This window comes from Austrofundulus limnaeus, unplaced genomic scaffold (genome assembly GCF_001266775.1).
Source record: "Austrofundulus limnaeus strain Quisiro unplaced genomic scaffold, Austrofundulus_limnaeus-1.0 Scaffold127, whole genome shotgun sequence".
Taxonomy (NCBI): Eukaryota; Metazoa; Chordata; class Actinopteri; order Cyprinodontiformes; family Rivulidae; genus Austrofundulus; species Austrofundulus limnaeus.
The window spans coordinates 964,748-976,327 of NW_013952529.1; the positions used below are offsets into that span (position 1 = coordinate 964,748).

At 43.5% G+C, this 11,580-nt stretch overlaps 1 protein-coding gene across 3 annotated transcripts in view; it reads left to right on the forward strand.

The window, feature by feature from the left end:
* chd6 (chromodomain helicase DNA binding protein 6) overlaps nt 1-11,580 on the forward strand; it is a gene marked incomplete at its 3' end in the record, with an annotated part of 69,162 nt that overhangs the window by 54,131 nt on the left and 3,451 nt on the right. For 2 of the 3 annotated variants that reach the window (XM_014015346.1, XM_014015348.1), the window contains 11 exon segments: nt 728-806; nt 2,005-2,062; nt 2,144-2,516; nt 2,589-2,797; nt 3,224-3,321; nt 3,394-4,191; nt 6,067-6,321; nt 6,392-6,638; nt 7,636-8,865; nt 10,510-10,661; nt 10,747-11,007. In XM_014015346.1, the coding sequence (XP_013870800.1) occupies nt 728-806; nt 2,005-2,062; nt 2,144-2,516; nt 2,589-2,797; nt 3,224-3,321; nt 3,394-4,191; nt 6,067-6,321; nt 6,392-6,638; nt 7,636-8,865; nt 10,510-10,661; nt 10,747-11,007 (3,760 nt within the window). 3 annotated transcript variants of the gene reach the window in all.

Genomic DNA, 11,580 nt, shown 5'->3' on the forward strand with positions numbered 1-11,580 from the left:
ATAGAAATTCAAGTGGAGAGGGAAAACTCAAGTATTCACACATTTTGTGGTGAATGACAATATACAAGATGAAATTTGGTGTTTAAAATTCAATTAAGCTGCTTATATTGGGAATTTAGTGGAGACGGGTCATTTTGACCCGGAGGACAAAGGGTGTATACAGAAAATGAGGACAACAGGAGGGCCTGTGACGTCAAATTTTTGTAACACACATGAATGCATTTTTATAAAGAGGACATTGATAAAATATTGCAACAGAAATTTCATGTCGCTGAGAAGAACAGTTGTTGAGATATTCAAACATGAAGTAACAGGAAGTGATGTCAAAGGGGAATGTCTGCATGTAAACAGAGCTTTGCTAAAATAACAGACTGTAGAGAAGAATCTGATGTTTCTTAAGATTATTTTGAGTCTCTATCAGAGATATGAAGAATCAGAGTTCAAATATTGTTTCTGTAAACAAAGACCAGAGAGTTCCCCTTTGATGTCACTTCCTGTTTCACTTTGGCTGAGCCAAGTTCAAAAGAAAATATACCAGTTATGGGACAAAATGGGTTAAATTGTTTGTATTATTCCAACTGTTTTCTTTGACTTTTTGTATCTGAAGAATATGCACGTCACAGGCTCTTTAAGGGATGGAGGCAGGAGAATTCACCTTCTGTAAACCTCAGTGTTCTGATCTGAAAGTTTAGTTTTTCTGCTTTTTGATTGTTTATATTTCTGCCAGCAGCTGTAAGACGGAGGAGGCGAAGGACGAGGCCGAAGTCAAAACTAACGGAGGCGAGGATCGAGACGAGAGCAGCAAGGTGAAGACAAAACGTTTCCTGAGACGTCCGTCACCGACCCAAACGTGTCTTATTTCCTGTCGCTCTCCTGACCACATCGATTCTAAAAAGTGTTCTCCTGTTTGGATTAAAGGAGCTGCTGCAGTGATTTAGACCAGGGGTTCTTAACCTTTTTGACCTCAGGGCCCAATTTGTTGAGCGTAAAGTGACACGAGGCCCAGTCACACATTACCATACGGATCAACATGATAATTATTATAAATCTTGGTTTAATTTGTATTGTATTTACGTTTTAACTAAATTAAATATGCTTACAGTTTAAAAGTAAAACTCCTGTCAATTAATCATGATTATGACAAACATTTGTTTAAATTGTAACCTGCCCATAAAAATTATTTAAACAAATACAACGGTCAGTCAACAGACCACTTATCAACATGAAAATATATATATTTTTACATAAACAATAAAAAATAGACAATTCAATATAATGGTCATAAAATAAACACATTCAAAATGTTTCAAATAATTTAAAAAAAACCCTGTAAAAATAAATTTGATAAATTGCAAATGAAAATAAAGCCTTTTTAAAATTTTGCATGGTAGAACCAGAAGCTGCTCTTCTTATTAGTGACAAACAATAACAGTAACAACGGCTTCTTGACAAGTTTAAAGTTTATTTAAAATACATTCAAAATGTTTAACAATAAACTACAAAAATTAATTTGATAAATTGCAAATTAAAATATAGCTGTATCTGCCACTGTATTTGATGATGTTTGAACTTGTAAAATATTTCATGGTAGAGCCAGAAGCTGCACTTTATAGTTTTTTAAAGAGTTAATTTCATTTTTGCTTCTACTTTTAATTAAAAATAAGTTTCCATTCTCAGCAGGTTTCTAAGGTTCTTCTTCTACATATTAAAAAGTTGTTAAACACCTGAGTGGAGCACTACTGTTACTAGTGGTGAGAAAGTGTATTGCACCTTATTCTAAATCGATGCTGTCCACAGCCCAAAGTTAAAAACTGTTGTTCTGTTGAGGCCCTCAAGGTGGCGCTCGCAGCTCATGGGTTAAGAATCTCTGATTTAAAGCTCACTGAACTTGACTGAACTGATTCTAAAAATAATTTTTATTCTTGTTATTTGATTCGGACTCTGGAGTTTTGGCTCTAACCAGCTGCTGGACGGTGTCTCAGTTACGATGTTTTTTCTCCTCAGGGGGAGGAAACCTGCTCTAGCACCGACGCTCCGGAGAAGCCGGACAGTTCTGGTCAACGTGAGTCAGAAAACTGGATCAGAACTCCTGGATGAGGTCAAACGAGGCAAAGACCCAACTGTTTCCTGTCTCTCTGCACAGACCCCCAGGCGTCCGCTGACCTGAGCGCTCAGGACGGGCCGCTGGTCACCACCACCACTGCAACCATGGGAACCGGGGTGGCGTCTCTGCACGTGGTCCAGGCCCGGCCCGTGTGGCCCACCAGCCCGGCCCTGACGGCCCGTTTCCGCCGCCTGATCACCGCCTACCAGCGCTTCACGCTGCGCCGGGAGCCCCTGCTCAGGCACGACTTCCAGCTGCACGACGGCCTGGTCGGCATGGCGGTGGGCGGCGCCGGGAGCGCCCACAGTCACCACGCGGGGGGGCCGCTGGCGTGGCAGCTGGGCGAGGAGCTGAGGAGGTGCTCGGTGGTCTCCACGGAACCGGACCCCCTGTTCCTGGAGTGGCAGAGGAGGTGAGGTTTTTATCTCCAGCTGTGGTCCTGGTGTCGCTCCGAGTCCTGATCCGGGTTTCTCCTGTTCTTAAGGTGGACTCGCCGGGAGCAGGCGGACTTTTACCGCACGGTCTCGTCTTACGGGGTGGTCTACGACCCCGACAGGAAAGCCTTTGACTGGTCCCAGTTCAGAGCGCTGGCCCGACTGGAGAGGAAGACGGACGAGAGTTTGGAAAGATACTTCAACTCGTTTGTCAACATGTGCAGGACGGCGTGCAAACTCCCCCCCAGGAAGGAAGAAGGTCACTTCTCCTGCTTTTGTAATTGTAACTAATCTGAAGGCTTCAGGATTGTAACTAATCTGAAGGCTTCAGGATTATAACTAATCTGAAGGGTTCAGGATTATAACTAATCTGAAGGCTTCACGATTATAACTAATCTGAAGGCTTCAGGATTATAACTAATCTGAAGGCTTCAGGATTATAACTAATCTGAAGGTTTCAGGATTATAATTAATCTGAAGGCTTCAGGATTAACTAATCTGAAGGCTTCAGCATTATAACTAATCTGAAGGCTTCAGGATTGTAACTAATCTGAAGGGTTCAGTTGCAGCTCCTCTGTCTGTGTTTTTACCTGAGTTTTGTCTGCAGGCGTGGTGGGCTTTGTTTTTACCTGAGTTTTGTCTGCAGGCGTGGTGGGCTTTGTTTTTACCTGAGTTTTGTCTGCAGGCTTGGTGGATCCTGGCGTTCTGGTGGAGCCTCTGTCAGAGGAGCGAGCTGCGAGGACTCTGTATCGCATCGAGCTGCTGAGGAAGATCAGAGAGCAGGTGTGGGATTGAAACGCCGTGTCTGTGACGGAGACACCAGACGGATGTGTGACCTTTTGTGTGTCCCTTCAGGTTCTTCGCCATCCCCTCCTGTCGGCCCGCCTCCAGCTGTGCCGCCCCTCCCTCTACCTGCCCGTGTGGTGGGAGAGCGGGAAGCATGACCGCGACCTCCTCATCGGGGCGGCGCGCCACGGCCTGAGCCGCACCGACTTCTACATCCTGAACGACCCGCAGCTCAGCTTCCTGGAGGCCCACAGGAACTACGTCAGGCGCCACCCTGCTCACCTTCATCCTCAGAGTCATCATCACCTGGCGGCGCATCCCGGACTCTCCTCCCCGTCTTCCTCGTCCCCCCACGTGCAGCTTCCTCATCCTCACTGCTGCCTGTACGAGTCAGGACTGGGTCATCACTCCCCGCAGCCTCCCGAGTACCCCCACCACCATCTTCATCATCATCATCATCACCACCAGCAGGTCGCTCCTCCCTCTGCTCCCTCCCCCTCCTCCTCCTCTCACCTCCCCCCTCCCCCGCTGGATGCTCACGACTCCAGCCCAGCTGGTCTGGGTCTGGTTCCCGGGTCGCGGGTGGACTTCCTGGACTGCGCCCCCCTGGATGAGGGTCTGGAGCTGGGCTCGCTGCAGCACGATGCCATGTCTGCGGACCCCCTGCACGGAGGGAAGGCCTCGAAGGACGCCCTGAACGGGTTCCCCTTCAACTCGGCCGCCGGAGGTCAGAGCATGCTGAACTCGTACGGCGTCGGCGGGGCGGACCTGGACTCCAAACTGCGGAGCGACGTGCTGGTCGGGGAGCAGGGCTCGTCCGAAGAGACCGGACTGATGGCGCCGTCCGTGGAGCTGGATCAGCTGCAGGTCAGGGCTGAAATAATCCAACCATTCCAGTGATTCCATTACAAAATCCTCCAGGATTATTATAATCTGCCTCGAAACTTCGTAAAAATCCACACAGTTCTAATCTACGCACCAGGGTTCCTGTGGACCCTTAAAATGACTTAAATCAATCTGTCAGAAGTCTTTAAAATGTGAACACTTTGTAAATAAGATGATTGTAATTCATCTCAAATATTAAAATAATTGGTAACATTTATTTTTATAAAATTCACATGCAGACAGTCCTCTCTGACATCACTTCCTGTTATTTCACATGAAAATATCTCAACAACCGTTCATCTGAGCAACGTGAAATTCGATTTCTAATATATTAATAATGTTGTCTTTCCAAAAATGTGTTCATATTTCTTACAAAAAATTTGATGTCACAGGTACTTAAAGGTTTCATCTACAGCAAATTGGGGTTGAGACCCCACTGTGGGTCCTAAAACTACAAATTTTGGGTCATTAGAGAACTTCCAGGAATTAAATTAAGTTTAAAGCTGACTGCTAAGAAGGTTTCTGCTTTAGTCAGATATGGATAAAAACAACTGGTCTGTTAGCAATATTTGAATACTTCAACCAAAAATACTGGAATTTCTGCCAGTTTCTATTTTTTTGTCGTTTGGGTTTGTGAAATTGATTTAAAATTTAATTTCACTTGGCATTAAAAAGATTCTGGCCGGAATGGTATTTGTGTTACACAATGCTACAACGTTAGCACTTCTGCTAACGGTTACACTGTCGACGTGCGTATGCTTGCTAAACACTATATTTAGCTTTAGAAGAAGACGAAGAGTGCTGAAATGAAGCGCTCAGAAAACAACAAATTATAAAAAGTATGAGAACATTTAAAACTAAACAGAAAAGACGACAACGTGCAGTACGCTTCACATCGACAATGTTTCTACACCGGAACAAAAACTGCTGCGTGTACCGAACACATCCTGAGTTAACAACCGGTATCATTCACATTACCTTTGGTTACCTAATCTGTGATAATCTGTCAGGTTACAGATGTAAAAGGAGGAGGTATATTTAAGCTAACGTTATTTGTGCTGACTAATCATGGTGACCTGGCAGGGTTTTATTAAACAGTGTGTAAGTTGTGTGATTAAAAACAAGACTTACTGTAAGTTTGTCAGATTAAAATAAAAACACAACAGATCGACAGCTTGAGCTGAAACACATTAATTTGTTATGTTTTTATCTTCATTTAAATGATACTTGGAGTAAATATTTCAAGTTTAAAATTATTTATTGAATATAGTTGGATTAATTAAATTATTTGCTGCTGCTTTTTATGATTTTAGCCTTCATTATACTGTCATATTTGTTTGTAGCCAAGCAGTCAAGACTAAATCATTAAAGGGGAATCTTGCACCAAACTAATAACAGTCTTAAAAAAATTAATATTTTGTTAGAATTAACAAGTGAACTCTACAAAACTCAACTGCAACACCCAAATATTTATATTACCCATTTTACTTATTAAATTTCTAACCAAAAAAAACATTGTTTTCCAGTCCATGACAATAAATTTAGAGCATTTAGATTTTTCTGTGATGTTAAAAATGATCAATGACAGTGTTTTTAATTACAATATAAATATTATAATATTAAATATTAAATAATTGTATTTCTCATAAAATAAGCTCAAGTAATTTCTGCAGAACATGACAGGTTTTTTATTTTCTGATTACTTGATTAATCAATTACTAAAATAACTGTTAGCTGCAGGACTACTGCAGGTCCAAATCAAATCAGTTCAAACTAAAAGTTCTTGTTGTTGTTGTTGTTGTTTACTGATTTATGTTGTCTTTAACAACCCGGCTGGATTGGACCCGGGTCCTGCAGGCTCCCTGGGACAGCACGGACCACACCAGTCCAGCTGATCACATGTTCAACGAGTCCGACCCCATCCTGGGACCCTCCGGTCTGGAGACGGGCTTCCTGGAGGAGGAGGACGAGGAGGCTCAGGGAGGAGAGCGAGCTGGGGAGGAAGGAGGAACCCTGGAGGAGTGTTTGGGCCTCCCGCCTTCGTCGCCCCCGTCCCACCCTTCGACCGGGGACTCTGTGGAGCCGCTGTCGTCGAGCTACCTCCTGTTTAAGGTGGGTCCTGACGTCCTGAGCTGAGCTTTAAATGAAACCCGAGCCTGACTCCTGGGTTCTGCTCCTTCAGGACATCGGGGTGAACGAAGAGGCCAGCGCCGATCAGACCGACCTCCCCTTCGCCCCGCCTCCTCCCCTCCACCTGTCCGACATCACCGCCCACGGGCCGCGGGACGGCCTCGCCGATCCCGTGGAGGACGGAGAGGGGCGGGGCGGAGGCGCTGCCTTCGAGTTCGAGGAGAAGGAGGAAGAGGAGATGGAGGAGTTGTCCAAGGAGACAGCAGAGCAGAGAGGAGAAGAAGAGAAACCACGGGACGGTTCGTTCAGCCTGAAATGATGAATTAACTGATCTGATGTTCTTTAAAGGGATCCAGGATTAGTTGTAACATTAAACTTTATTTGATAAACATTTATTTTAACTGTAAAATAAGACTGTAAAAATACTGTAGTAGGGCTGGGTGACAGGCGAAAATAATGATCACGATTGATTTTTTCTTATCGTCTGATCTCGATTAATATCACGATTTTTTTAACCTAAAAAGTGACTGAAAAATAATTTAACAAATAAATAGCTACAGAAAAAATGGCTGTTATTTCACTTTCACTAATATAGCAAATAGCTGTGGTTCAGTAGAACATTAAATTATTTTTGCAAGGTATTTAAAAAGGTATTTACCAAAAAAAAAACATTTATGTGTAAATCATAAAATCTGACATTAATAAAATTATCCTTTTGTAAAATTAAAGTTTTAGAATTTAATTTCACATTAAATATGTCATAAAAAACATAATTTGTGCACACTTGTCAACTGAATAGTTTATAAGCTCATTATTTAATTTTATTATGGAGGGAACCCCCAGCAATATAGCATCGGGTCTAACGCTAAAGCTAACAGGCTAAGCTGAGGTTGTTCTTCCATGAAGCAGCTCTGTTGTCCTCCATCCATATTTTCAGTTCCAGGCTGAGTCATTTCTACCTTCTCCTCTCTGTCAACGCTCTCTGGTTTCATTTAAAAGAGTCGATCATCAGATATTGTCCAAGATTAACCTTCAGGGTGGATATAGCTCGCTAGCAGCCTCGCACCGAGGACCTATCCACATCATCATTTACCCAGAATGCTTTGTGTGGAAATAAAATGTCTCTGTCCGTGTTAAAATATATTTTTAAAAATAATAAAAAATAAACAGCCTACAGTATTTTACAGTCTTTATTTTACAGTTAAAATAAATGTTTATCAAATAAAGTCTAATGTTACAACTAATCAGGGATCCCGCTGCTCAAAGTCTTTTTTTATTTTTATGTTTTTCTTCCAGGTGCAGATGATCCAACCGCTGAACAGATGGAAGACCAGGACCAGGACTTAGGACGAGTGCCTTCAGACCTCCAGGAGAACTTCGAGGATGACGAGGATCTAACTGAAGAACTTGACCCTGATCTTAGGAAGCTAGAGCAGGAGAGGAGCTTCGTGTGTCCCGAGGACCCACCGGAGGAGGTCCACGGCCTGATCTTGTACCAGGAACCTTCGGCGGGGAGTTCTCTGGACGCCGACGTGTTCATGAGCAACGACACCGAGGAGTTCGTGGAACGTAAGGCGAGTCCAGGAAGCTCAGGAGAAACGTCTGCGGACCAGGTGGACGAGATCTCTGAAGGCTGCTTGGATCCGGTGGAACCAGCTGCCGATGAAATGGAGGAGAAGTTTCACAGCATTTACTCTGAGTTCCCGGAGACCTCCTTTTCTCCTGTCCTGGACCAGGCAAAGTGCGCCGAAACCACCGGGAAGGGCAACGGAACCGGGACCGAGGTCTGCACGAGTCGAGACAGCAGAGACCATCTGATCGATCCGAGTCAGATTAAAACCGATTCGGGCGTCGACTCGGAGCCGCTGGATCTGAAATTCTCGGTCCAACCGAACGGCGGTGAGAAGACCCCCGAGCAGCTGCTAGTCCCGGTGAAGATCGAGGAGCTAAAACCAGAACCTGCGGAGGACGTCTGCCCCGACAGTTCTGAAGTCAAACACTCCTGTTTCCTGTCCTACGCCGTTAAATCCGAGGACTTCGAGCCCAAATCCGAACCGTTCGAGTTTCCCGTCAGAGCTCAGTCCCTGGAGGTGAAGCCCGAGGACCTCACGCTTCACGTGAAGTCCGAGAACTTCGACACCAGACCCGAAGCCCTCAGGTTCGTGGCCTACTCAGACGGCAAAGCTGAAGTCAAACCACCGGACCTGCGGTTCCCCGCCGGCTCAGACGAGTTCAAGACCGAGTCTAAGCCCAAAGGGTTAAGGTTTCCATCTGTGCCCGAAGCCAAGAGCGAGGTCCTGGGGTTCCCCACGTACCCGGACAGCTCCGAGGTCAAACCCGAGGCCAAGCCAGAGGACCTGGAGTTTCCAGCGTTACCCGAAGTCAAAGCTGAGCTGAAGCAGGAGATGCTGGAGGCGGACAGCACGGTCCTGACCCCGAAGCTGGAGCAGGCCGACGGGATGGTGGACTCGTCAGCAGGTCTGGTCCTGAAAGGACAAGTCAAGGAGGAGAAACCGAGTACTCCAGGTTACTGCACTCATGTGACAAGTTTAAATGAAGGTTTTCTAGGGATGCGCCGAGCAATCGACCTGAAACCAAACAAAATAAAAAAAATAGAATTGGTGCATCTCTGTTCTCTAAATGAAAGGCTCCACTTCCTTCTTGGTCCTTTAAGTCCATGAGGATAAAAACCGGTGCTGCAGTTCAGCTGCTACGACAGAGTATAAGGGCCACACAACAAGATTATTGTTTTATTATGAAAAAAAAGTAATAAAATTGTGAGAACAAGTCATAATATTCTATAATTAAAGTCGTAATACTATAAAAGCATGCAGTTATCACTGCATTAAAATGAGGAATGTTGAGCAACTTAAGTTCTTCAGTATTGCTTAAAATAAATAGTTAATTTTTTAGCTCATTAGCATCAAATTATCAGTAGCAGGACTTGGAAATTCTGCAAACGACTATATGAAAAACTGAAGCTGTAATTAATGGATGCATTGACAGATTTAGTCACGTAGTTAATTTGGATGAAGGCATATTAATCTAACAGTGATCCAGGTCATCATGGTTTACTTTATAAACACAGACACATGGTTGTACAGCAGGTGTGAGGAAAATAAAGAGAAATGAGGAACGAGAAATAGACACGTCATGTTATGACTTTAATCTCATAATACTATGACTTTATTCTCATATTTTGACTTTAATCTCAATATTGCGACTTTATTCTAGTAATATTTTGATTTTAATCTCAAAATATTACCACTTTATTCTCATAATATTATGACTTTATTCTTATAATATTTTGACTTTAATCTCATAATATTTTGACTTTAATCTCATAATATTGCGACTTTATTCTTATAATATTTTGACTTTATTCTCGTAATAATAATAAAAAAACATCTCGTCTGGCCCTGATACTCCGTTGTGAGCTGCGGAGCCAAGTCTTTGAAGTTGTATGTTTTATTATCATATCACTAAAAAGGTAAAAAGCAGTGGTCACAGTTCCACCAAAGCACTAATAGGGGAACTAATTTCCTGATTAGTGCTTTAGGGCTTTTGCTATTGTTTGAATTCGTTAGTGGATTAGCACTTGATAAATTTATGGGCTAAATTTAGAAGCACTAACTGAAGTCTTTAAATATTGATCAACATTATTGTTCACAGTTGAAGGTGAAAGCTGTCACACATTTTGTTCATGTGTGTGTCACTTATCTACAAGGTCATGTGTCAAACTCTAGGCCCGCGGGCCAAATGTGGCCTGCAGGTGACTCCCATTTGGCCCAGCAAGGGCACTAAGTGACAACATTCTGCACACAGTAAATATTGTCTCATGTTGACTGAAGAATGTTTCATGTGTCAACTGGATTATATTAGTGCTTTAGAATTAGCTTTTGCTAAAAGTTTTCAGTGAGTTTGTGCTTTAAAATTAGGGGACCTAAATATTTGAGTTAGTGCTTTAGAATTAGGGGACCTAAATATTTGAGTTAGTGCTTTAGAGTTAGTGCAACTGATATTTTGATTAGTGCTGCCCACCACTGGTAAAAAGGTTTAAAATCATTAAAAGTGTAAAACTGATGGACTTTGCTGCTGCGATGATTGGATGGACTCATGTCACTGAGCCTGCAGGTGACGTTTCTGATGTTTTCAATCTGTTTCCTGTAGTTCCCATGGTGGAAGGCTACCCCGGCAGTCCCAGGTTCGCAGCTCCGGTCTCCATGTGTGAGATTCCTGACAGCCTGCATGACAGCAGAGAGCCCACCATCGCTCAGCTGCTGCAGGAGAAAGCACTTTTCTCCTTCTCCGAGTGGCCGAAGGTACCAAATATCTCCAGTTTATTTACATTAAGACGATGGAGTTGAGATGTTCTTCCTTAAATTGCTTCCATTTATCCCCCTTTAGGACCGGGTTATCATCAACCGCCTGGACAGCATCTGCCACGCCATCCTGAAGGGAAAGTGGCCGTCGTCGAGCGAGCAGTACGACTCGCCGGGCTCGCTGGCTGCTAACTCCTGTCTGCCCAACAGCTTAGCTCAGCACCGAGCCAGTTTCCTCCCAACCACCGCCTCCGGCTCCGCCTCCGTCCTGGGCCAGCCTCGAGTCCAGCAGACCAGTCCCGGTCTGGGGTTCCCCATCCCCCCACCTCTCACCAGACTCCCCAAGGTAAGGGGCTGAGGAGTCCCTGAGTTATGTCAGCGTTTCTGTCACCTGTCTGCATTTATCTGTGTTTCATATCATGGTTCACACGAGTCGTGTCCAGTTTGCTCTGGGATCAATCTTGTGCCAGTAGGAACTGAGTTTGAATTGCTCAGATTGAATCTGAATGTGCGTTATTAGAAACCGAATGCATCGGATTGAAAATGAATTTCACTAAATTGAAACTGAATTTTTTATTAAATATACAATATTTATTCATTAAATTTAAAAACAAACAAATTCACATACAAAAAAATACACATCAAATAAAAATGAAATGAAACTTTACCAAAGTGAAACATAAATCTGTGGATCTGTGTTTGATTACTCTGCCTGGCTTTCTCAAGGACCAGGATGTGACACAAAAATCTGAATTATGGAACTGAAAGTGAAAGTAGTCAAACTGAGTTTTTAATAAACTAAAATTCATTTTCAAACCAATGCATTCAATTTCTTTTTTCGTCACTTCAGTAGAAAACGAAACCAAATATTAGTTTGTTTAGTTTATTTATTTCTTCATCATCAGTGACTTTTTTTAAG